The 25228-nt window shown below is 50.9% G+C and overlaps 2 protein-coding genes across 2 annotated transcripts; one reads left to right on the top strand and one right to left on the bottom strand.

Moving 5' to 3' along the window:
• Positions 1-2436: 2436 nt before the first annotated feature.
• LOC117042344 (zinc finger protein 345-like) lies at positions 2437-11150 on the bottom strand. The gene is made up of 4 exons (XM_033141894.1): positions 10987-11150; positions 9203-9276; positions 8192-8266; positions 2437-5094 (listed from the first exon to the last, which is right to left on the bottom strand). Exons 2-4 carry the CDS (start codon positions 9234-9236, stop codon positions 2870-2872), a joined length of 2334 nt encoding a protein of 777 aa, XP_032997785.1. The 5' UTR covers positions 9237-9276; positions 10987-11150; the 3' UTR covers positions 2437-2869.
• Positions 10705-19801, top strand: LOC117042343 (zinc finger protein 135-like). Its single transcript, XM_033141893.1, has 4 exons — positions 10705-10749; positions 13320-13449; positions 16167-16271; positions 18276-19801. The coding sequence occupies exons 2-4, from the start codon at positions 13359-13361 to the stop codon at positions 19799-19801; spliced, it is 1722 nt and encodes a 573-aa protein (XP_032997784.1). The 5' UTR covers positions 10705-10749; positions 13320-13358.
• The last annotated feature ends 5427 nt before the right edge of the window (positions 19802-25228 follow it).

Below are 25228 nucleotides of genomic sequence, written 5' to 3'. Positions count from 1 at the left end.
GATTCCACTGTAACCTATTGCTTTGCAATAAACAATAATGGACTCCTAGCTCCTCTAGTCTCTGAGTTTTATTGGTCTAACTCAGAAGATAGGCCATTTCTGGCTTTGCAACAATACCAGCCCAGATTATTGATCTATCTAACCCAGAAGTGCCTAGTCTGACTGGCAATGACTGTCTGGGGTCTCTGGCAGAGGGATTCCCCCCATTCACTTGCATCCTGACCCTTTTAAAAACAAGAGCTGCCAGGAATTTGAACCCAGAACCTTTTGGCATGCAAAGCAGGCCTCCTGCTACTGAGCTAGAGTCTCCCCTCAGATATAAAGTACCCTCAAAGGTAGTCTGCCTCTCAGTATCGGCTGCTGGGCATCACAGGTGAGGAAAGGACTATTGCACCCATGCCATGCTTGTGAGGATGCCATAGGCATCTGGTTGGCCACTGCGAGAAAAGGACTACATGGGCCTTTGGCCCGATGCAGCAGGGCTCTTCTTGCATTCTTATAATCCAGACCCTGAGCCTGACCCTGGCTCCGAAGAATTTACAAGCTAGAAAGCAGAGGGGGCACAGGAGATAAGAGGATAAGGGGAGAATACAACATCTACAAAAAGCCACTGGCACAGCAACATAACAATGTGCAGGCAGGCAGGACTACAGAATCATAGAGTTGGAAGAGACCACAAGGGCCATCCAGTCCAACCCCCTGCCAAGCAGGAAACACCATCAAAGCATTCCTGACAGATGGCTGTCAAGCCTTCGCTTAAAGACCTCCAAAGAAGGAGACTCCACCACACTCCTTGGCAGCAAATTCCACTGTTGAACAGCTCTCACTGTCAGGAAGTTCTTCCTAATGTTTAGGTGGAATCTTATTTCTTGTAGTGTGAATCCATTGCCCCGTGTCCGCTTCTCTGGAGCAGCAGAAAACAACCTTTCTCCCTCCTCTATATGACATCCTTTTATATATTTGAACATGGCTATCATATCACCCCTTAACCTTCTCTTCTCCAGGCTAAACATACCCAGCTCCCTAAGCCGTTCCTCATAAGGCATCGTTTCCAGGCCTTTGACCATTTTGGTTGCCCTCCTCTGGACACGGTCCAGCTTCTCAGTATCCTTCTTGAACTGTGGTACCCAGAACTGGACACAGTATTCCAGGTGAGGTCTGACCAGAGCGGAATACAGTGGTACTATTACTTCCCTTGATCTAGATGCTATACTCTTATTGATGCAGCCCAGAATTGCATTGGCTTTTTTAGCTGCTGCATCACACTGTTGACTCATGTCAAGTTTGTGGTCTACCAAGACTCGTAGATCCTTTTCACATGTACGGATCCAGAGGTCATATTTTCCAGCGACACCGAGGAACTAGAACAGCAGACATCTTAGAACAAAAATGGGCCGAATCTTCAAGTGTATTAATCAAATGAAAGCAAGAGATTGGCAGGTGTGTGTTGTCAGTGTCTGGTACTAGAATCTCTCTCTACGTGTGTGTGTGTGTGTGTGTGTGTGTGTGTGTGTGTGTGTGGACTCAGGCCCTGAATACCTCCTTCCCTACAGATCCCCTCGGGTGATAAGTTTGGAAGCCCTCTTGGCTGTTTCACTACCTTCAGAGGATTAGAGCAGGTGGGCCACATTCTCTGTGGCAGTCCCCAAGTTGTGGAACTCCCTCCTCACCGAGATGCGTCCATGAACAGCTTTCGGTAAATGCCTGGCACAAGCACACCTCTTTTTTGACGCCTGAGGTGTATATTTTAAGAAAACACCTTAGACTTGCAATTGTTAAAGTTGTTTTAAACTGATTTAAATATCGTGGTTTAATTAATGGATATTGTTATAATTTGGCTATTACTGGGGGAATTATTATTCAAACTTATTTGAATAAAATAATAATAATAATAATAATAATAATAATAATAATAATAATAATAATGTGGTTTATTTGTTGTAACTCACCCTGGGACCTTAGGGTGAAGGGCCGGTAATAAATAAAATAAAATATAAAATATAAAATAAAATATTGGGTGCATACAGAGCTTTTTTTTTAGCTGGATCTCACTGGAACCTGCACCTCTCAGGTGGGCTCCATTGCCATTGTTCCAGCACCTCTTTTTTTCTAGAAAAATAGCACCGGGAGCGTGAATGTATGGGTTTGTACATATGGCATGCATGTGTATAAATAAAATGGATAAAGCCTGGAAAATACGTAGAGACTTGCAATGCAAATGAGAAAAACAAGTTTTGGACAGGAAGAGGTGCAGGATTGGGTAATTCACAAGTGTGAACGCCACAAGAGCGGCAAAAGAAAACGGAGGGAAACAAAATGGAGGGCGATCTTGGGGGTGGGGGGGAAGGACTCCGAAGGAGTAAGAATCAAAGGAGTTGGAATGTCTCCTGCCAAGGAAGAACTTGGCTGAGAAGAGGAGGTGGCTGGGGGAAAGGCACTGAGCAGAAAAGGACGGAACAGAATATGGCCGATTTCTGAGGCAAACACCCGAAGCCATGCTAAGGAGCGTTAAGAAAAGCCCTGCTGGATTGGACCAAGAGCCCACATAGTACACCACCCTGTTCCCCACAGAGGATAACCAGGTGTTTCTAAGAAGCCCCCAAGGAGGGCAGGAAGGCAACAGGGAGGATGTTATGGGGCCTGATCATAGGGAACAGAGAGTAGGAAGGGCGACACATGAAGCCTATGAACTGTGTCACCAGGGAAAAGAGAGTCCCTGTCCCTCAGGAAAAGGGGGGATAACAGAGTGCGGAGAGCAGCTTTCCCCATCCTGCTGGACTACAACTCCCATCATCCCCTGAACACCGGTCATGCTGGCTCTGGGGCTGAGGGGAGCCAAAGGTCCAATGGCTTCTGGAAGGAGGAGAACCTAGTTGATCAGAGATGAGGCCTGAGCCCCTGAAGGGGCAGGAGAAGGGAAGGAGGGGTGCGGGAAGCTTCGGGAGGGAAAGGACAGGGCCCAGGGCAGCTCCAAAGAAGGGATTGGGAGGGACGATGGCGAAGCAGGGAAGGAAGGCAGGGCGGGCAGGGGCCCAGGCGAAGCAAAGGAGGCTGAGAAGGCCGAGGTGGGCAGGGGAGCGGCAGGTTTGGCAGCGCTGGCGGCCAGCAGTGTGGTGTGGGCCATTCCGGCGCTGCCGGCTGAGGCCTTGCCGTTGCTGTGGGTGCGCTGGTGCCGGTTGAGGTGGGAGCTGCGGCTGAAGCACTTGCCGCAGACGCCACACTTGTAGGGCTTCTCCCCGGTGTGGGTGCGCTGGTGGATGGTGAGTTCAGAGCGCTGGATGAAGGCTTTCCCGCACTCCCCGCAGGCGTAGGGCTTCTCGCCCAAGTGGATGCGCTGGTGCTTGATGAGATTGGAGCTGACGCTGAAGCACTTGCCACAGGCGTCGCAGCGGTACGGCTTCTCGCCCGTGTGCATGCGCCGGTGCTTGGTGAGATCGGACTTCTGAATGAAGCCCTTGCCGCAGTCGGCGCACTTGTAGGGCTTCTCGCCCAGGTGCGTGCGCTGGTGCTTCAGCAGGTTGGAGCGGACGCCGAAGCTCTTTCCGCATTCTGCGCACTTGTACGGCTTCTCCCCGGTGTGCATGCGCCGGTGCTTGGCCAGAGCCGAGTTCTGGGCGAAGCACTTGCCGCAGTCCAGGCAGGAGTAGGGCTTCTCGCCCGTCTGCGTCCCTTGGTGCCGCACGCCCTCCCCACCACCCCTCCCACACTCGCTGCAGGCCGGGCGCCGCCACAGGAAGCTCTTGCCGCAGTCGCTGCACTTACAGGCCAGCAGGGCCCCTCGCCGGCGCTGCTGTCGCACCCCTGCAAACCCGCACTCGGCGCAGCGGCATGGCGGGCGCTCGGCGCTCCTGTGCACCCGCTGGTGCCGCTCCAAGTGGGAGCTCTGGGAGAAGCCCTTCCCACAGTCCTCGCAGCGGTAGGGCTTGTCACCGGCGTGGATGCGCTGGTGCCGGTCCAGGTGGGAGCTCCAGGCGAAGCTCTTGCCACAGTCGCCACAGGCGTACGGCTTGGCTGAGTCGTCCGGGTGGCGCGTCCGCCGGTGCTGCAGCAGGGCACCGTTCAGACCGAAGCTCTTGCCACAGTCCTGGCAGACGTAGGGCTTCTCTGCGGCATGGTGAGCGCGGCGGTGCTTAGACAGGGCCGCATTCTTGTTGAAGCCTTTGCCGCAGTCGTCACACTGGTAGGGTTTGGCGCTGGCTTTGCTGGTTGGTGCGGCGGACGCGGCCAAGCAACAGCTGCATGAGGTGGCCTTCTGGAGCCCACCCAAATGCGTCCGCCTGTGGCGTTCTAGGTGGGAGCTCCAAGCGAAAGCGCGCCCGCAGTCCTCGCAGACGTACGGCTTCTCTCCGGTGTGGATGCGCCGGTGCCGCTCCAGGTGAGAGTTCCAGTTGAAGCCCTTGCCGCACTCCTGGCACTTGTAGGGCTTCTCCTCCAGGTGCTGCTTCTGGTGCTTGATGAGGTGGGCCGGGAGCCCGAAGCTCTTGCCGCACACATTGCACTCGCAGGGCCGGGCCGGGCCAGGCCCGCTCCGCTTGCCCGCGTGGGTGCGCTGATGCTGGATGAAGGCCGAGCCGACGCTGAAGCTCTTGCCGCACTCGGCACAGCGGTAGGGCTTGGTGCTGGTGTGGCGGCGCTGGTGGGTCGCCAGGGTGGAGTGCAGCCGGAAGCCCTTGCCGCACTCGGCACACTTGTAGGGCTTCTCCAGGCCGGCGCCGCCATGCAGCCGGGAGCGCTTGCTGAAGCCGAATCCCTTGCCGCAGCTGTGGCACCGACCGGCGTGGCCCAGCAGGCCATGGTGGTGGTGGTGGCTGCGTGGGGAGAACTTCTTGAAAGCACGGTGGACGGTCGACTTGGCCTGTCTCTTCCCCAGGGGCTTCCTTGGCTGCTCATCCAAGGCCACCTGGTCTGGGCCTTCCTCGCTGGCTTTCAGCTCAGCCTCAAGAGGCTCCTTGGTGTTCTCTGGCGCGAGATCCTTTTGGGCCTCCACCTTCTCAACGGCAACATCCCCTCCGCCCTCTCCTTCTCCGTCCTGCGGTGCCTCCTCCTCTTCCTCCTCTTCGTTCCCGTTCTCATTCTCACTCACCATCCCATCATCTGCTGGAACAACGAGAGAATCCAGTAACTGCTGAGGTCTGGGAAAGGAAACTTGGGACAAGGGAATTGAAAAGGCTGTCATGGGTGAGCCACAACTCATCACTCCCGCCGGCAGACCCCTGCCCTCCTCCACCCCCAACCTCCTCCTGCACAGAAGAGAGGGAGACCAAAGCTCCATCTGGCCCACCACCCCACACTGGGCAAGATGATGCATCCAGGAAGCCCCCAAGCAAGGGAGTAGGCCTCCCCTGCTGTTACCCCACCAGCAGGTGGCATTCAGTTCCACTGGAGCAGGGGTGGGCAACATTCAGGGGCCACTTGCCAGTGCTGGGTGGGGCCAGAGTCAAAAATGGGAGGAGCAAGTAATGTCAAGTTTGCCTTTGTTTAGTAGGCTAGTTCTACACACACACACACACACACACACACACACATGGCAAAACTTCTCAAGGAGAGAGCGAAGCCAAGCCAGAAATATGTTTGGTCTGGGGAGAGCCCAGAGGGCCAGGTAGAGATGTTGGGGGCCCCCCACATTTGGCCCTTAAGCCGGAGGTTCCCCAATGTTTCTCATATGGCCATCATTGATTGATTGATTTGTATTTCTATGCTGCTTTTCATTCAGATGAGTCCCAAAGCAGCTTACAAAAAAACCAGTAACAATAACAGAATACAGCATCCTCACAATTACAGCATAAATCATACAAAACAATTAAAACAATTGCAGTCAGAAAACACTATGAGCAAAGCAGCAACTAAAAAAAATAAGCTAAACCTCACCATTGCAGCAAAAGCCACTTTATGTGGTCATAAATGCCGTATTGATTTGTTAATCTATAAAACCACGCTTAAGTGTTCCTCTGCTACACTGTGCTCAGCTAACCCTTCCCCACTTTTTGCTCTTTTGAAAGACCTACAGGGACGGCTGGAGAGAGCAAGGGGTAGGTAGGAACCTGAGTTCAAACCTCGGCTCAAGCCTTTGGCCAAGTCCCTCTCCTTCAGGCTCAGTATTCCCATCTGTAAAATGGCTTAAGCCATCCCACACGGCAAGCTGTTGGGGGTGGTGTTTCTTTGGCTGTAACTCCCACACTGTTGCCAGACCAGCCCCAGTCTCATTCCAGCCTGCTGATAGAAGCACACAGGGCAATCCTGGTCTGCTTTGCTGGGTGGATTGTTTGTTCTGTTGTGAGTGTGCCACTGACATCAATGGAGGCTCCACAAACAGACACGAGCCCAGCAGATCATCTCCTCTGTGTGCTCCCAGAGCAAGTTGGTGGATATCTGGATCCTCATCTGCAAGCAATTAAAGAGGGACTGCAAAGAAGAGAGTAATTGCCTAGCAACCATAGAACCTGTATCCGATTTCCTTCTCCTCCACCCCTCCACCTTGCTTCTCCCTGTGCAATTCCTGGGGAGGGGGGCCTCAATTTTTTTTGGGGGGGGGGACCTCAAGTACATGTTGTTGCTCAACCCAACTCCTTCACAGGTGGTTGGGGCCCTTGCTGCCAGATGGCCTTTGCAGGGAGGGTTTTTTGTTTTTTTGCTTGGAGTCCTTTCCCCTGAAGACCTCTGTTGCTCTTCCTTGCTTCCTGTCTCTCTTTTCAGCAGACCCTGATTTGGCTGTTGAGCAATTTGGAAGGTATCGAGGGCTCACAGACTGCTCATATGCCAAACGAGCAGGCGTACTGAGCCTACCATCTGCATTAACGACAGGCCCCATAGAAAACCCCTCAGCAGCAATAGATTTCAAGGAAGGTTTGACATTTCCTTCAGAATAGCTTGCCTCAGGCCCCCGAGCAAGTCATTTTGCTGCCCGAGGTGAAGAAAAAATGGGGTTCCCCTCCCATTTCCACCTATAGGAATGAGACAAATTTGCCCACAACACCTTAGGCAACAGACAACTCACGCATAGGGCACACCTAGCTCTATCCTCAAATACTTGGCTGTGGCTCCCTGTGCCCCAGAACCTGCTACTTGGGGTGGTCGTCTCACTCTGCCTAATGATAGGGCAGGTCCTGCCTGATCCTCTCACTGAAAAACTCCTGGGTGCATGATGGCTATGCTCTGCCTCTTGTGATCAGGTCCTGCATGCTACGCTTCTCACAGACATCTGGCTGGCTGCTGTGAGAACAGGGTGCTAGGCTAGATGGGTCATTGGTCTGATCCAGAAGGCTCTTCTTAGTTTCTTGACGTACAGTCATACCTCGGGTTGCGCTCGCTGCGGGTTGCGTGTTTTTGGGTTATGGACGCGCCGAACCCGGAAGTACCGGAACTGGTTACTTCTGGGTTTTGGTGCTCGCGCATGCGCAGAAGCGCTAAATCGCGCTTTGCGCATGCACAGAAGCACTGAACTGCATCACATGTGTGTGCAGACGCGGCGCTGTGGGTTATGGACGCTGCGGGTTGCGAACGCGCCTCCCACATGGATCGTGTTTGCAACGCGAGCATCCACTGTAGTTTGAAAACTACCACAGCTCTACAAATAAGCGTCATGCCATGACAAGCACAAAAAAGTAGGACAGATACCGTTGGTCTATCCAGATCAGTGATACCCTTCACCAAGGACGGGAAGCCAGTAGTCCTCCAGATTTTGTTAAGACTCCCAGTAGACCTGGTCAGCATGACCAATGGTCAGGGGCTGTTGGAGTCCAGCAGGATCTGTAGGGACACAAGCTCCCCGCATCCCTACCTTTAGTGAAGAAGATCTTCTGTGGTGTGTGAAGAGGAGAAGCTTCACCTCCCTCACAGTGAGATACCACCCTACAACAAGTTGTGACGGTCAAGATGTGCGAGATGCGCAGTTCTATACCGCACATTACACTGGAAGTGCGAGTCGCTCGGGAAGCCATGGCCACCTTATCACACCACGGCACCCTCAGGATACCCGTTCAGAAATTCTGCTGTATCCTGTTTCTGCGGTCAAGAGCAACATGGATGCAAGCTCTGCATCAGGGAAGGGGAATTTGGTTCCCTCCAGATGTTGATGGACTACAACTCCCATCATCCCTGATCGTTGGCCACAGTGGCTGGGTTGATGGGTGTTGGAGTCCCAACACCAATCTGCTCCGCAGCCTCCATTTTCTTCTCTGGACACTTGACTTACCAGGTACCAATCCTCTTCTTCTGTGAGACTCGGCAAACGCGGTGATCCGGGGCCAGCTGATTGCAATTTCCTCCGCTGTGCAGTCATAACGGAAAGAGAGGGGGAGGACGCAATCGGAAAGGAAATTAGATGCAGGGCCTTGGTTACCCAGTAATTCCCAACCAAGTCATTCCACCACCTTTAAGATCCAAGAGCCAGCCACTTCTACCCACTAGGCCACATTCACGTTGGACATTTAAAGAACCACGACACTGTTTTAAACAGTCGTGGCTTCTTCCCCCAAAGAATTCTGGGAGCTGTAGTTTTTGTAAAGGGCGTTGAAGATTGTTAGAAGACCCCAGTCCATTTCACAGAGGTATAGTTCCGGGAAGAGTTTTGAAAATGCTTTGTACTGGTATGAAATCTACTAACTGCAGCAACGAAAAAATGCCTTAATAGCTTCTAAACAGCATCCTACTGTTGAGCCATAGATGAAATGAACTGTTTGGCCCGGATGGCGACATTTTCAGAATTTGTGCAATGGCAGAACTGGAGGAAAAACAGGGGAGGAAAAGCGAAGTGGACTCCGTTTATTTAAGAAGTAAGTTGTTTCAGATTCATAGAATGCTTTTTGCAGTGATGTCCCAAACAATGGAAATGTTAGGTATGATGAGACAGATTACAAATCAGTTCCCAGCAGGGGTAGCCAGCGTGGTGCACTCCAGAGGTTGCTGGACCACAAATCCCCGCCATCCCTGGCCTTTGGGGAGTTATGGCTGGGGATTCGGGGAGTTGGAATAACAGAATCAGAACCGCAGAGTTGGAAGGTACCCCAAGGATCACCTCTAGTCCAACCCCCTGCATTACAGCTGTAGTTTAGCAACGTCTGCAGGGTACCATGTTTAACAAGCGAGATACTGTGTACACTATAAATGTGGACGTGTCAATGTTGAACGCATTGAATTGTTTTGGTGATCTGCATGGGCTCAGTGGTTCCCTAGCCATAGGAGAGAGAGGAGAAGGAGGCCTTACCCAGAGAGATCACATTCTCATAGTTCTCCTGCATGTTGTCGCTGGGATGCAGAAAAGCCCCTGCAGCATTTCACCTGGAGGACAAGAAGAAGGCGCAGTCACCCACTTTTTTTGCAGGTGACATTAACTCTTGCAATAACAACACTCTCTGGTGCCCATCATCCTTCCACCCAAACCAGGCAGCTAACAACCATGTCAGGATGCCACAACCAAACTCCCTTAAAATTGCACTTCTCAGTGTCTTCAAATTGCCTTCGTGCTTCTTCTTCCCCAGGCACACCTCTCTAAGGAACTGGAGATCAGCGGCTGTCATCCTTTAATTTCGATCTAATAGAAGGGCAGCACCCAAAGAAATAAGGGTTGGGGAGCCTGTGGCCCTCTTCCAGGTGTTTCTGATCCCTTCTTTAACCCAGCATCACCTCTCTGTGTCGGTATAGGACCACAGGCGCATAAGCTCATGGAAAGCTGCCTTGTGCACACAGCCACCTTGGATCAGTATCGCCGACACTGACTGGCAGCGGCTCTCCAGAGCTTTTCAGGCGGGGGACACGATTCCTAGCCCTGCGCAGAGGTGCCGGGGTTTGAACCCCGCGCCCTTCTGCATGCCCGACCGCTGAGCATAGATTGATGTGAACATATTATATATATTGTCTGCCAGCCTTACCCACTTAACCGGGCGGTGTCTGTTCCTGCCGCAGCCGGGTCCGCTTCTAATCGGAGGCGCCCGACAGCGGGCGCGCAGTCGACCCTGGGGCCCCGAAAGCGGAGCCCGATCCGGAGTAGCTCCCTTCCCTACCCATTCTGACTGCACTTCGGCCGGGTTCCCTCTGTGTCTTCTCTTCTCCCTCCTTTAAGGGTTCAGGAGTCTTTGCATCCTCCTCCTCCTCCTCCTCCTTATTATTATTATTGGCGAGGAGTGGAGCAGGGTGGGTCTCACCCTGATAGATTTCACCCCAGGATCTTCCAAGGCGCACAAGCCCCACAATGAAATCGCGACCGGTTGCCGACCGGCTTGCTATTGCATGGACACAGGAAGGGGCTGGAGCAAAGCTGGGGGGGGGGGTGCTTGGGATCTGATGCTGGAGAGGAGGGGAGGGGGAGGCAGGAAGGCTCTGGGGAGGAGGAGAAGGAGGCGGCGGCTGGAGGGGGGGGGGCGCGGATTGGAGAATCATAAAGAAAAGAGAGACAGGAGGAGAGGACCAGAAATCGTGGTGGGAAGGGGCTTCCTCCGTCCTTGCAAGCGGCTCCCAAGCTGCAAGCAGGAACCGAGCTGCCTCCATTGTAGATCGCCAGGTCTCTCTTTTTTTTGGGGGGGGGTCTCCCTCCCTGTCACAAAAGGCTGGTGGGATTCTCGCGCAGCCACGAAACGGCCTCTAATAAAGATCGCGAGCCACGCAGGGACTTTCTCATTGTTTGAATTGTTCGGATCGGCACCCCAGAGCAGATTTATATTCAACACCCCCGGCTTGGGATCTGAAGATCGTCTCCCCCCCCCCCTTTTTTTTTACCCCTACCCCCACCCCTCGCTCCTGAACCGGACTTATCAGGTAAATGCATTTTTTGGAGGTGACCCGCGGATGGGCTGGAAAGTGACCCCCCCCCGGTGCGAAAAGACACCCATTATCTCCCCTGGGGTCGACGCATGGGGTGAGGGGGGCAGTGGATCAGCGGTGGAAGAAGTGGGAAGTGGGGTGGGGTAGCTGGATCCAGAACTGCTCCTTAAAAAAAAATTAAAAATTGACACCTGATCCTGTTACACTCGCGCAAGGGATGGATTCGGTTACCTGGTCGCCGAACGGAACAATGGACCAATCAGCCCCGGGGGCGGAAGGTGGTGGGCGATTCTGTTTCGTCTAAAAGTTTCCCAGGTGCTTTCGAAAGATGAGCGCAGACAAAACAAAATTGCCCTCAAGGCCGATCCTTTGCCTTGCTAGAGAGCTCCTTTGTGCAGTTTCCAGCTTTGCTGCTGCTGCCTGCTGCTGCTGCTGCCGCACACACTCCTTGGGTTGTAAAGTCTCTTCCTGAAAACCACAGGCTCCGTTAAAATTCCTATTCATCCTCAGATCCCCGCTTAAAAAAAAAAAACCGGAAGAAAGAAAACAATATTACAGTATTTGGAAATGATATGCCAGTGTTTATTACAATCGCTTGGCTTGAGTGGCCTTAGGCACGTCAGCCTCAGTTTCTCCCTTTCTGTGAAATGGGAATAAGAGGGATGTGCCTCACGGATCTTACTGAGATGGGAAGGAGCTGTTGTTAAGCCAGATCCATCATTGTGCAGTGGATAGAGGAGCCCTTGAAAGGGGACGTTTGAGGTTTGGCTTGAGGGAAATCCCTGAGTTGATGCCCTAAATTGGGGGATTTGCAGGGTTTTTATGCATAGCAAAGTCTAATTGCGATTGGCTATGTATAGCACCATATGTACAGTCGTGAACGACTCTAGGGTTGCGGCACTCATCTCGCTTTACAGGCCGAGGACAGTTTTTCCAGGTCATGTGGCCAGCACGACTAAGCCGCTTCTGGCGAAACCAGAGCAGCGCATGGAAACGCCGTTTACCTTCCTGATGGAGCGGTACCTATTTATCTACTTGCACATTTTTGGTGTGCTTTCGAACTGCTAGGTTGGCAGGAGCTGGGACCAAACAACGGGAGCTCACCCCGTTGTGGGGATTCGAAGGGCTGGTTAACACATTCCCTTATTTCTCCATCACTTGGTTATCATAAATATAAAGATTTCCTGCTGTCTGTGCAAACCGACTGTGTTTGAGGTCATGCTAGGTGCCTTGGAAGTTCTGTTTGTGATAATTTATTCACACAAGTCATCACCGGATGGCTGTCCACAGTTAGCAAGTGATGAGTGCCCATGTGTGTGAATTGGCTCCGTGACATCCTGGCAGCTGGACCAGTGCAAGGGCTGTCATAGATGCCTACTCCCAAAGTCAAGGATGGGGAATTTGGTTCCCTCCAGTTGTTGCCGGACTCCAACTCCCATCATTCCTTTACCACTGGACTGGGGATGATGGGAGTTGGAGTCTAACAACATCTAGAAGGCCGCAGGTAACACATCACTGGCTTAAGGTGTTTAACTTTTCTGTCGTAGTTGGGATGGCTAAAGTGAGATATTCCACAATAACTGCAAGAAGATTGGAAGAAATTTAAAGATTATTTGAAACAACATGAGAAGTTGGACATTTGAAGTGAAATCAGTGTATATAATAGGCGATAGCTATACAGTGTTAGGTTAAAATGGTATATAAGAAGTTAAGATTGTGATTTATATATTAGAAGTTATGATTATGAATAAGTTTATAGAGATAGTAGAAGATGTCAATTGAAGATCAAGAATATTGGTAAATGATTGTTAAAATAGTTACAAAAGTGACTAAAGTAAATCAGAATTGAACGCAGAAGAGAGAACGTGAGGAAGTCCCCTAAGTAAGATTTGAAATAAGGTTATAATAATTAGATTCGTGTTCCGGTGTTCCTGTGGGGTGATAGGTATGTATTAGTTTTATTTGTTATTTGATTGTTGTTGTTTATTTTATATGTTTTCTATGTTGGATGTATGTTTTTATTTGTTGTTTTGTGTGGAAATACCAATAAATTATATATATATATATATATATAAGAGATATTCCACAATAACTATGTGTAGGTTAACAGCTCATTTTATTGGTTATATATGGTTTTATCAATATTGTATCTGTAATATGTGTTTTGTTTTTTTTGTTTTTTGATGCAACGGCCTGTGGGCTATGCAAATAAATAAAGTTTGTTGTAGGTTAACAGTGGTATTTATTTTAGGAAAATTTAGAGCCCAAAGTCTGGTCTGGTGTTTGAGCTCCAGGTATAATTTACTCCCATAAATAATTGTAGCATTCTCTCTGTGACTGCCTTGAGACCAAATTACAAGGCGGTAGCTCAATATGTTGTGTGTGTGTGTGTGTGTGTGTGTGTTAAAAAAAGAGAGAGGCTAATTTGCAAACTGACATTAAACACTAAACTGATGTGATATCACTACCCTGCTCTGGTTATTAGGCTCGAGCAAGCAGGAGAATACCAGCTTAGCAGGAGAATACCAGTGTTTCATGGATGGAACAATTGTCTTGTTTTTTAGGAGCCAGTAGCTTGCTAGGACCTGGCTTGGCATCGGATCATGGAGGATGCGTGGCTAGTTGCAGATCCGAATCAGAAGCCCGTTTACAGAGAAGCTCACCAGGAGACCTGTGACAGTCTGGTGGCACTGAGTAAGTATCTCCTTCAGAAGATCACCAACTAAAGAAGGCCATGTTGCAGAGCCCAGAAGCAATACAGTGGTACCTCGGGTTACGAACAGTCCTGCTTACGAACGCTTCGGGTTACAAACTCCACAAACCTGGAAGTAGGTGTCCCGGGTTGTGAACTTTGTCCTGGGATACCAACGCAATCCGCTTCCGGGGCTGCGGGAGGCCTTATGTAGGGAATGCACGCCTTGGGTTAAGAACGCTTTGGGTTAAAAATGGACTTCCGGAACGAATTAAGTTTGTAACCCAAGGTACCACTGTACTTTCTTTCTGCATGTGCCCCATGATATTATTGTAAAGAAGCTGGTAAAATGTGGGCTAGACAATGCTACCATTCAGTGGATTTGTAACTGGCTGACTGACCGAACTCAAAGGGGGCTCATCAATGGCTCCTCTTCATCCTGGAGAGAAGTGACTAGTGGGGTGCCACAGGGTTCTGTCTTGGGCCCAGTCTTATTCAACATCTTCATCAATGACTTGGATGATGGGCTTGAGGGCATCCTGATCAAGTTTGCAGATGACACCAAATTGGGAGGGGTGGCTAATACCCCTGAGGACAGGATCACAATTCAAAATGACCTTAACAGATTAGAGAACTGGGCCAAAGCAAACAAGATGAATTTTAACGGGGGGAAATGTAAAGTACTACATTTGGGCAAAAAAACAAAAACAAACGAAAGGCACAAATACAGGATGGGTGACACCTGGCTTGAGAGCAGTACATGTGAAAAGGATCTAGGAGTCTTGGTAGACTACAAACTTGACATGAGTCAACCGTGTGATGCAGCAGTTAAAAAAGCCAATGCAATTCTGGGCTGCATCAATAGGAGTATAGCGTCTAGATCAAGAGAAGTAATAGTACCACTATATTCTGCTCTGGTCAGACCTCACCTGGAATACTGTGTCCAGTTCTGGGCACCACCGTTCAAGAAGGATACTGACAAGCTGGAACGTGTCCAGAAGAGGGCAACCAAAATGGTCAAAGGCCTGGAAACGATGCCTTATGAGGAACGGCTTAGGGAGCTGGGTATGTTTAGCCTGGAGAAAAGAAGGTTAAGGGGTGATATGATAGCCATGTTCAAATATATAAAAGGATGTCATATAGAGGAGGGTGAAAGGTTGTTTTCTGCTGCTCCAGAGAAGCGGACATGGAGCAATGGATTCTAACTACAAGAAAGAAGATTCCACCTAAACATTAGGAAGAACTTCCTGACAGTGAGAGCTGTTCGACAGTGGAATTTGCTGCCAAGGAGTGTGGTGGAGTCTCCTTCTTTGGAGGTCTTTAAGCGGAGGCTTGACAGCCATCTGTCAGGAATGCTTTGATGGTGTTTCCTGCTTGGCAGGGGTTGGACTGGATGGCCCCTGTGGTCTCTTCCAACTCTATGATTCTATGTTCTAAAGCAGGGGTCTGCAAACTTTTTCAGCAGGGGGCCAGTCCACTGTCCCTCTGACCTTGTGGGGGAGCCGGACTATATTTTGAAGAAAAAAAAAAAATCAACAAATTCCTATGCCCCACAAATAACCCAGAGATGCATTTTTAATAAAAGCACACATTCTACTCATGTAAAAACACCAGCCAGGCTCCACAAATAACCCAGAGATGCATTTTAAATAAAAGGGCACATTCTATTCCTGTAACAACCCGCTGATTCCTGGACCATCCATGGGCTGGATTTAGAAGGCGTTTGGGCCGTATCCGGTCCCCAGGCCTTAGTTTGCCTACCCATGTTCTAAAGAGTCTCTGAGCATCCTCCAAGTTGTGCCTGTAGGGGAGGCTTGTTCAGAAGCTGCAGTGTGACTTAGAAGGCAGTAAGTAATCAACAGTGCCGACAACTCTTGGAAGAATTAGTGCAGTAACTAGAATCTTCACCTTAACATAGTGCATAAACTTATTTAAATTCTGAACTTGTATGGCTTTTTTTTTAAGATTTGTTTGTTTGCATGGTCAAATGGGAAGATAACAAAGGCAGCCATAACTGCTTTTATTTTTATTATTTAATAGGTTTTGGGGACGCAGGTGGCGCTGTGGTCTAAACCACAGAGCCTAGGGCTTGCTGATCAGAAGGTCAGTGGTTCGAATCCCCGCGACAGGGTGAGCTCCCTTTGCTCGGTCCCTGCTCCTGCCAACCTAGCAGTTCGAAAGCACGTCAAAGTGCAAGTAGATAAATAGGTAGCACTCCGGCGGGAAGGTGAACGGCGTTTCTGTGCGCTGCTCTGGTTCGCCAGAAGCGGCTTAGTCATGCTGGCCACATGACCCGGAAGCTGTACGCCGGCTCCCTCGGCCAGTAAAGCAAGATCCCTTTACCTTTACCTTTATATACCCCTTGATCATCAAAACCTCTTAAGTGGTATACATAAAACAAAACATATACGTTAGAAATAGCAGTAAAATCAGGTGTTAAAAACAGGGCTGGCCACTCCTTCCTGCTCCTTACTCCTGCAGCATTTTTATTCCTGTAAGCCATACAAATTTGCGGTGGGTCAGCAAGTGGTTTATAGCTGTGCAGTTGCTGCTATGAGGAAGAAGGTAGGACAAAGCAGCACAGCACTGACGTTAGATGGGGGAGTTGTGTTTTTGTGATCACTTTGGGAAAAACCCAATAATATATATTATAGCATGGTATTAAGCAAGGCGGAAGTATCATATCTTTGATATAGCCTGTTTTTCCTTCTTTATGTAGGACCTGCAAGTCCCAAACCCAATGAGATTTTCCTGGTGGAAGAAGATGAGGAACCTTGTGTCCCGGCATCTATTAATAGGGAGAATGCCAGAAGAGCCACCTTAGGTGAGTAATGCACTTTCAGTGGATCCCCATCTTTTTCTTTGACAGGGCCAACCCGATTCTCTCCATCTGTAGTCTCCTGGAGGCAAGAAGTGTGAGAATATGGACCAGGCCAAACAAGGGTACTGCAGAGACGAAGGCTGACTTGATGGGTTTTCTTTTACACCTGAGATCTAACTGGACACCTTACCTGGGGTAAAAGAGATATTTTTCTTTGGCAGGTTGGTGTTTGGCCCTCCTGTTATTTTGCCCTCTCCTGAAATATCTCACTTGGCTCATTTACTTGAGCCACTTAACGTTAGTGCACTGTTGTTGAGTGTTGGCTGTGCTGTTGCCTTGCAGCCGGAGGAGGGTGGCACCTCATTATTGCCATTGTTATTTATTTAATTAGTTATTTCGTTCGTGGATCACATGATGATTAAAACCCTGGTCCCAAGCTGTTATTTGTATACTAAAAGCAAAACCTTAAACTTGGACGGGCGACATTTGGGCAGCTGGATCAGCTCCTTTGGCAAAGGTGTCGCACAGAGGAGTAACAAAATATAAAAAAATCCTTCCAGTGGCACCTTAGAGACCAACTAAGTTTGTTATTGGTATGAGCTTTCATGTGCATGCATGGTATCTGAAGAAGTGTGCATGCACACAAAAGCTCATACCAATAACAAACTTAGTTGGTCTCTAAGGTGCTACTGGAAGGATTTTTTTTTATTTTTTTTTTCAACTACGGCAGACCAACACGGCTTCCAACCTATACAGTGGTACATCAGGTTACATACGCTTCAGGTTACATACTCCGCTAACCCAGAAATAATGCTTCAGGTTAAGAACTTTGCTTCAGGATAAGAACAGAAATTGTGCTCTGGCGGCGCAGCGGCAGCGGGAGGCCCCATTAGCTAAAGTGGTGCTTCAGGTTAAGAACAGGTTAAGAACGGATCTCTGGAACGAATTAAGTACTTAACCCAAGGTACCACTGTATCTGAAACACAGAGGTGTGTTAGCAGCCTGACTGCCACATTCTGCACTAGCTACTGCTGGCGGAACAACTCTATAAGGGCAGCCCCACCTAGAGCCCATTGCAGTAGTCCAGTCTTGAGGTTACCCAGGCTACTGTGGCTAAGGCTTGGCCATAACTGCCACACACCACACAAAGCTGGTAAAAGGCACTCCCAGCTGCTGAGGTCGCTTGGGAAACCAGCAATAGCGATGGATTCAGGAGCATTCCTTTGAGGGCGTGCCTGTTCCTTCAACCTTGTTTCTGAATCGTTTAAGATTTTGGTTATCACATTTAACCAATACATAGGAGAGACTGGGGCGGGGGATCAAGTTGCATAGTTGCCTGGGTCCCTGAAAGTCCAAAATCGGCAGTCGTGAGGTCCAGAAGCCTCAGCCCGGAAGGAGCCTCTCTGCCCCCATCCTTCAGCCCACCTCCGAGGGCCTTCTGGCGGTTCCCTCACTATGAGAAGTGAAGCTACAGGGAACCAGGCACAGGGCCTTCTCGGTAGTGGCACCCGCCCTGTGGAACGCCAAGGAGATAAACAACTACAATCCAACCTTGGTTCCCGAACAGCTTAGTTGCCGAACGAATCGGCTCCCGGACGCCGCAAACCCGGAAGTAAGTGTTCTGGTTTGCGAACGTTTTTCGGAAGCTGAATGAATGTCTGACGTGGTTTCTGCTTGAGTGCAGGAAGCTCCTGCAGCCAATCAGAAGCTGTGCCTTGGTTTTCGAACTGTTTTGGGAGTCGAACGGCTCCCGGAACGGATTTAAGTTCAAGAACCAAGGTCCCGCTGTACATAACTTTTAGAAGACAGCCGAAGGCAGCCCTGTGTAGGGAAGCTTTTAATGTTATTGTGTTTCTGTATATGCGATGATGATGATGATGATGATGATCTGAAAGCTGAGTTTTGAAGGAATCCTTAGCAAGGCTTATATTTTCCTCGAGCTTTGCCTGCTCCTTCAATGTGCCGACTGTCCTAAGGGAGATTTCTTTTCCTCCGTGTCTTCCCCAGCAGTCGAGGGACTGGGCAGTGAAGAGGAGGAGGAGAGCGACGAGGAAGATGTCCAGCAGCACGACAGCCCTGCGGTGGTGCAACTGGACGCCGGGAACTGCCAGAGCCTTCACTGGAGGGTGGTGCAGCAAGTGGGCGGCGGCAAGGTCCTGGCGCGGGAGGGGCCTCCCCTCGTGGTCCTGCAGAAGGGCTACGAGTGCGAGGACTGCGGCAAGGTGTTCAGCTGCAGCTCGCACTACAGCAAGCACCGGCGCACGCACACGGGCGAGCGCCCCTTCCGCTGCGGCGACTGCGGCAAGAGCTTCAACGTCAGCTCCAACCTCTACCGGCACCAGCGGGCACACGCCAGCGCCGGCGCCAAGCCGGCGGCCCCCGCGCCCTCCCTGATGCCCAGCCGCGGGTTGCCCTACCAGTGCGCCGAGTGCGGGCGCTGCTTCCGCCGCAACACGGAGCTGGTGACGCACCAGCGCCTGCACACCGGGCGCTTGCCCTTCCAGTGCGGCGACTGCGGCAAGAGCTTCTCGTGGAGCTCCCACTTCGCCCGGCACCTGCGCATCCACACCGGCGAGAAGCCCTACCCGTGCGACGAGTGCGGCAAGCGCTTCAGCCGCAGCTCGCACCTCTACCGCCACCAGCGCACGCACGGCAACAGCGCGGCGGCCAGCGTCACCCGCGCCTACATCTGCACCTACTGCGGGCGCAGCTTCAGCACCACGCTGCACTTTGACCAGCACCAGCGCACTCACCGCGGGCGCAAGCCCTACAAGTGTACCCTGTGCGGCAAGGCCTTTGCCGACGGGCTGGCTCTGGTGAAACACCAGCGCCTGCACCTGATGGGCGGGGACCAGAGCCACCAGTGCGCCGAGTGCGGGCAGAGCTTCGGCGGGCGCTCGCAGCTGGCCCGGCACCGCCGGCTGCACGGCACCGCCGAACAGCCCTACGGCTGCGGGGAGTGCGGGCAGAGCTTCGGCACGCGGGGCCAGCTGGCTCAGCACCGCCGGCTGCACCTGTCGGCCGACAAGCCCTACCGCTGCGGGGAGTGCGGGCTGAGCTTCACCTGGAGCTCCCACTGGGAGAGGCACCGGCGCATCCACACGGGCGAGAGGCCTTACTCCTGCGCGGACTGCGGCAAGCGCTTCGGGCGCACCTCCCACCTCTACCGGCACCAGCGCACCCACGCCGGCGGGCAGCCCCACGTCTGCCCGGACTGCGGCAAGAGCTTCAACAGCACCTTGCACTTCCAGAGGCACCAGCACGCCCACCACCTCGAACCGGACGGCGGCCCGTTCCCCGGCCGGGCCTGCGGTGACTGTGCGAAGCCCTGCGCCACCTCCGCTGCCGCCTCCTCTCTGCTCAAGAACCAACACGCCCATGCGGGCGAGAGGCCGTACCCCTGCCCCCAGTGCGGGCGCCGCTTCCGCGACACCGAACATCTCTACCGCCACCTCCGCAGCCATGCCCACCGGGCAGGGGAGACTGTACTCATGCCGGCTTCTACACAGCGCAAGGAGCTGGTGTCGTGCTAAGGCGCTGAGGCCGGTTTGCCCGGCCGTGAGAGCGCTACTCTTTGTGCTGGGGGGTCGGACGGGGGCCCTGCCCTTGGCCGGCAGACGTTCAGGGCTCCCCACCAGGATTTCCCAGGTGTCGTTTCCCTAGGTGTAAAGGCCCAGTCCAAAGTCCATTGGTAGGGGCGGGTGCGCTTTGCGTTCCGGAGGTACGAAGGAAGTAAAATGGGGCAGTATCCCGTTCACTCGTTCCGTTAGCAGGAGGGTTTGGGCTGCGTTCTCCCTTTCCCTGCCACTGCGCACCCCTTCCCAGGTCAGAGGGGTGGGGTACAAATAATAAATTGATGATTATTATTCTTCCCAAATTTCTCCGGAGAGTTGGGAGGATACCTAAAGCAATTTTAGGGGTGTGTGCGAGGAGTGGAAGAGAACATGACTGCGCAAGCGAAAACCCTTGCGTTGATGGAGCAATCGGGTAGTGCTACTTTGGAATCAACCCGTGGCGTCCCTACTGGACCGATTCGGGTCAGCATAAGCATAGGTGGAGTTTCAGGTCCCACTGATCTTTTCGTCAGGCACACTCTCTGCCTGCGAAAACGTTCTGTCCAATGCAGAAGCTTCCTCTTCACCCACCCGCCCTTGCCCAGTACGTTCCTCGCCCGCCACCGCTGCTTTGTAGCTGTTCTCCTTTAAGTTCAAGGTGGCTGAGGTTGGCTCCTCCATTCCTGAGGGTAGGCTGGGTACCCCTGTGTGATTTGCGCTTCAAGTAGCGCACACTGTCCTTGCGGGAGAGAAAAGGGCCTCTGGAGATGGTCTGGGCGCAGGCTAAAGAAACAGTCGTAAGACCACAAAAGAATGGAAGACAATTCTTCACCAGAACAAATCGTGGAAATCACACACGGCTTACAAAGCCGATTCTGAGACTGCACAATATTCAGGGTTTTTTTTAATCTCCAAGAGTGTCTGTGGCGAGGATTTGGAGAGGGGTTGGACCAGGCCTAGCCAAAGTAGGGAGGGTGGCAGCCAGCACCACAGGAAGTCACGTAAAGCAGGGATGGATCACCTTCCAGGTGATGTTGGACTCCAACTCCCATCATCCCTCACTGCTGGCCCCGATGGCTGGGGCTGATGGGAATTGGTGCGCCAGAACATCCAGAAGACCTCAATAGGAAGATCACAAGAGTCCCATTTCTGTGGTAAAGATGGCTTTAAGCTGTGACACACACACATACACCAGATGATGTTGGACTCCCAACTCCCATCATCCCCAGCCAGCATGGCCAATGGTCAGGGATGATGGGAATTGTAGTCTATCAACATCTCTCAAGGACCGCAGGTTAGCTACTCTGGATATGAAGCCTTGCCCAAGTCATATTTTGCCTCCAATGGGCCTGGCCTAAGTTATTTTGGTTCCTGAGGGTGGAAAACACAAATGGCACTCCTCCCAGTTCAGCTGTCAATATGGTGTTGTCGCCAATGCTAGTCCCACTCAGAGTAAACCCACTTGAGTTACCGACTGTCATGCGGCTGGTTCCATTTACGAGGGCAGCATCAAGGCAGGATTGGGGCCAGGTCTCTAGGACTCTGCTCAGCAGAATGAGGAAGAGTTCCCTCATCCACGGCAGGGTTGGTAGGAGCAAGTGAAATGATACATGTGACCAACAAAAGAGGGCTCACATAAGTTCATGAAGTGCAGAGTAGAAAATTATCCGACTGTGCCACTGCGCAGGAGCCCTGTGGAAAGGACAAGATGGCTGCCCTGTTCCCACCAGTGTTCCTATCTCTGGCACCACGTTCCAGATTCAAGGGGTGGGGAAGGGAGACCAACCCTCCCAGAATCAGAATTATTGTGCAGAGTAAGCAACACACCACAGGTTTCCTCAACTTAACACGACAGTCTACGCCTCCATTTGTGTTTAGGTTCACATTAGCAATTTCTCTAACCTGAAAAATTGCCCCTTTGACGTTTTGATCCATGGGCGCATTTTACCTAAAAAATTGAGCGAGTTGCAAAGCAGTTTCCCCAGTAAGGTGACTTTGGAAACTGAAGTTCTGTGGAGGTGCTGACCTCTTGTCCCCTTGCAGAATGCTAAGGTCTGTTGAGGAAGCTGTGCTTGTTCACCCGTTTTAAGTTTGTAGTACTGACGCGTCTCCTGTTAAAAGGGCATAACCAAAAAGTCGTGTGTGTCCCCCACCAGAGTGATGTGGTACAATCCATTCTACTGCCTCATTCTAATTTTGCTTTCCAGCATGGATAGACTCCGTTCTGTTCCATGGCCATTCCAAGCAAATGTGATTTGAGCTGTCATTGCCAACATTTCACAAGTTTTTGTGCTTGGTTCCAAGACGGCTCTGCCTAATTGCATTAAAATGTAGCAACCATAGACATTTAGGACTAGTTTATACAATCAGTAGGATACGGTAGAATGTTCTCCTGGACTTTTAACACTTCAGGCTCCAAGTAAGAGGTTCCATGTCTTTATTCATGTCTATCGTGAATAAAAAACCCCTGCACCTTGAAAACTAGTAGATCAGGGGAATGATTAGGCTACTCTTCTCCCTGACATGCTAGTTTTCTATATGCCTAGATATGGGATCCATCCTTCAAATAAGTACAGTCCAGCTTTTTGCGGAATGTATCATTAGCCTAGCTTCCTGCTCTCCAGGATCTTTCCAAGCCCTGTTACCAATATTCCTGCATTGCAGGGGGTTGGACTAGATGACCCTTGGAGGTGCCTTCCAACTCTTACCATTTATGATTCTACGATCCTTTGAATTGGAACTGCTAGTGATCAACCTTCTAGAGCCCTTAAGACAAAGGGCTATATTTTGTTGCAACATTTGAGTCAAATCTCCGACTTTTATTTCAATGGATTTTGGATTGGGCTGCGAGGGAGGTAATAGATTAGGCGGGTAGATTAGATAAAGAAGTAGATCAGAGCGATGTCGTAGCGAGGGATCGGATATTACGTAGAGCTGGGCAATTCCTGTTGTAGAAGGCTTGGGGGGGGGTCTTTTCTCGCATCCCGTATAAAACAGTCCCACTGGAACAACTGAAGCAGACTGCTCTGTACCCTTTTGTAAGACCCCACCGTACCCCTTTATAAAGAGGCTGGTGGAAGCCGGTTGGCAGTTCTGTCACTCTTGGTGCCACGGATCAGATCAGAAACTGTGGCTGTCTGGAGCCAGGCCAAACAGCAGGAATAACAAGGCAGGAAAAAGTCTTGCCTGCAAAACCATCTTGATAGTTTTCTGCATAGGATGACCTCACACACACACACCCCTACACACCCCTCTCTCACCTTGGACTGCCTTGAATATCACTTGGGTGGGGGTGGCGTGTTTCATTTCTGGCGTCAGCACAATGATTTCATACTGGATGTTGTTAAGAACATGTTTTTGGTATCCTGGGGAATATCTACGCCCTGCGCCCCCAATTTCTTCCTGTGTTGTACCACTTCCCACCCCTCTTTTGTTGTAACGTTACTACCTGTATACACCAAACTGACCTCATTTGACCGGAATGCCGTCTGCTATCGGAGGTTTTTCCTGGGGTAAAGAAACCCCAAGGTCTCGAAGAGTTGACTTTTAGGCGTCTTAAGATTATACATGGTGCCCAAGTAAGGAAGCAAAAGGCCAGTTTTAAACACTTTGATTTCATCTTTTAGGGTTTGCAACAGGCCAGAAAAAAATAAGCCATCCTGGTTTGCTCCTGTTCCTTTAATGAAGGCTTAATAATCGGAACAGGTGAACATAGGAGCCAGACCATTGGTCCATCTAGTTCAGTATTGTCTGCACTGACCTGCAGCAGCTGTCCAGGTGTTTCAGGCCGGGGTCTCCCAGCTGTACCTGGAGATGCCAGGGATCGAAACTGGAATCTGCATGCCAAACAGATGCTCAGACCCTGAGCTTTGGCCCTTTCCTGCGAAACCAGCCACATGAAGCTGTTCATGGCATGGAGTTAACAGCATTGCTACCTCCTGATCATAGAGTTTGAGGGTACCCCAGAGATCATCCATTCCAACCCCCCCTGCTAATGCGGGAGATCCACTTCTGCAGCATTGCTGGTATCCCAACCAATGCAGATCAAGCAGCTGCTTAAGGGACAATAAAAGGGGCTTGCATTGAAAGCTGATGCAAACGTATTCATAATTCTCATCCTTTTATTTCCAAGGAGAAAGCCCAGCACGCTAAAGGGAGATCTAAACCTGTCATATTTGCTATTCCAAAGAAGGGACAACCCTGCATACTTGAGCACTGAAGAAAGGCCGTTCACTGTCCTGTACCTGTACCTGTACCTGTAGTGGTTAAGAGCAGTAGACTCATAATCTGGTGAACCGGGTTTGCATCTCCGCTCCTCCACATGCAGCTGCTTGGTGACCTTGGGCTAGTCACACTTCTCTGAAGTCTCTCAGCCCAACTCACCTCACAGAGTGTTTGTTGGGGGGGAGGAAGGGAAAGGAGAATGTTAGCCGCTTGGAAACTCCTTCGGGTAGTGATAAAGCGGGATATCAAATCCAAACTCTTCTTCTTAACTGGGACTTTAGAGTTGTGCATTGTGATTTTGCTCTCAAGGCCTAATTTTGCTTTACTGTTTTGCTCTCAAGGCCTAATTGTGCTTTACTGATTTTGCTTTACTGTTTTGCTCTCAAGGCCTAATGTTGAAGGGAGCACTTAGCAGTTGCTTAGCAACCGCAGGCTATAATGACTCCTCAGCCACTTCCAGCTCATCCAGGAGCATCTCTTCCTAGTCCTTCCTCCTCCCCATGATGCCCTCACAGTCAGGTGAAAGTGGGGCGGGGGTCCCCTACCGCCAGCTTTACAGTGTCTCCAAGAGCCCTGTCCATCATCTTGGAAGAGATGGAACAGCCTTTCAAAATATGTTAGAAATAAGAACATCTCTCCCCCAGGAGGAGGGCACACCTTGTGTGTAGAGGTTGCTCACTGACAGCAGCAAACTACAGGCAAGTCCAAAAGGTAGATTGCGATCTACTGGTAGATCACTCAATAACTTTGGCTCCCCTAAAAAAGCTCAACAACTTTGACCTGAACCCCTAAAAAACGGGGGTAGATCACTGCCAGTTTTTAACTGTGAGATCACTGTCTCTTGGGAGTGGGCCACCCCTGGAGATGAAACCAATTGTGGGCTTAGCAAGAATTTGGTGGTAGGCTGTCCTGACCTTTTGTGCGTTTCTGATCCAGCTGTGTCTGAAGTGAGCAGGAACTTGTACGTACGTATTGTGAATAAAATAGACTAGGGGAATAAAAGTGAATAAACCTTGATCTATGTTCAGAGCTGTTTTTGCTCCCCGGTTTTCTCTGAAAATTGGAAGGATGGGCGACGTGGTGGTGAAGTCTCCGAGCTGTCCTTTTTATGTCGAAAGAAGAGCCTGACGGTGTCTCGCCTGGTCCAGCATCCTGTTCTCACAGAGGCCTACCAGATGCCTA

This window comes from Lacerta agilis, chromosome 2 (assembly GCF_009819535.1).
Source record: "Lacerta agilis isolate rLacAgi1 chromosome 2, rLacAgi1.pri, whole genome shotgun sequence".
Taxonomy (NCBI): Eukaryota; Metazoa; Chordata; class Lepidosauria; order Squamata; family Lacertidae; genus Lacerta; species Lacerta agilis.
The sequence above is the reverse complement of the archived record's forward strand: the minus strand, read 5'-3'. Positions and strand labels throughout refer to the sequence as shown.

Excerpts from the sequence above, each read along its gene's own strand:
- LOC117042343 (XM_033141893.1), top strand. The coding sequence starts at position 13,359 with ATGGAGGATGCGTGGCTAGTTGCAGATCCGAATCAGAAGCCCGTTTAC. Across the intron at positions 13,450-16,166 it reads TGACAGTCTGGTGGCACTGA|GACCTGCAAGTCCCAAACCC; the intron begins GTAAGTATCTCC and ends TTCTTTATGTAG. Across the intron at positions 16,272-18,275 it reads TGCCAGAAGAGCCACCTTAG|CAGTCGAGGGACTGGGCAGT; the intron begins GTGAGTAATGCA and ends TGTCTTCCCCAG.
- LOC117042344 (XM_033141894.1), bottom strand. The coding sequence starts at position 9,236 with ATGCAGGAGAACTATGAGAATGTGATCTCTCTGG. Across the intron at positions 8,267-9,202 it reads TGAGAATGTGATCTCTCTGG|CGGAGGAAATTGCAATCAGC; the intron begins GTAAGGCCTCCT and ends ATGACTGCACAG. Across the intron at positions 5,095-8,191 it reads AAGAAGAGGATTGGTACCTG|ATGATGGGATGGTGAGTGAG; the intron begins GTAAGTCAAGTG and ends TTGTTCCAGCAG.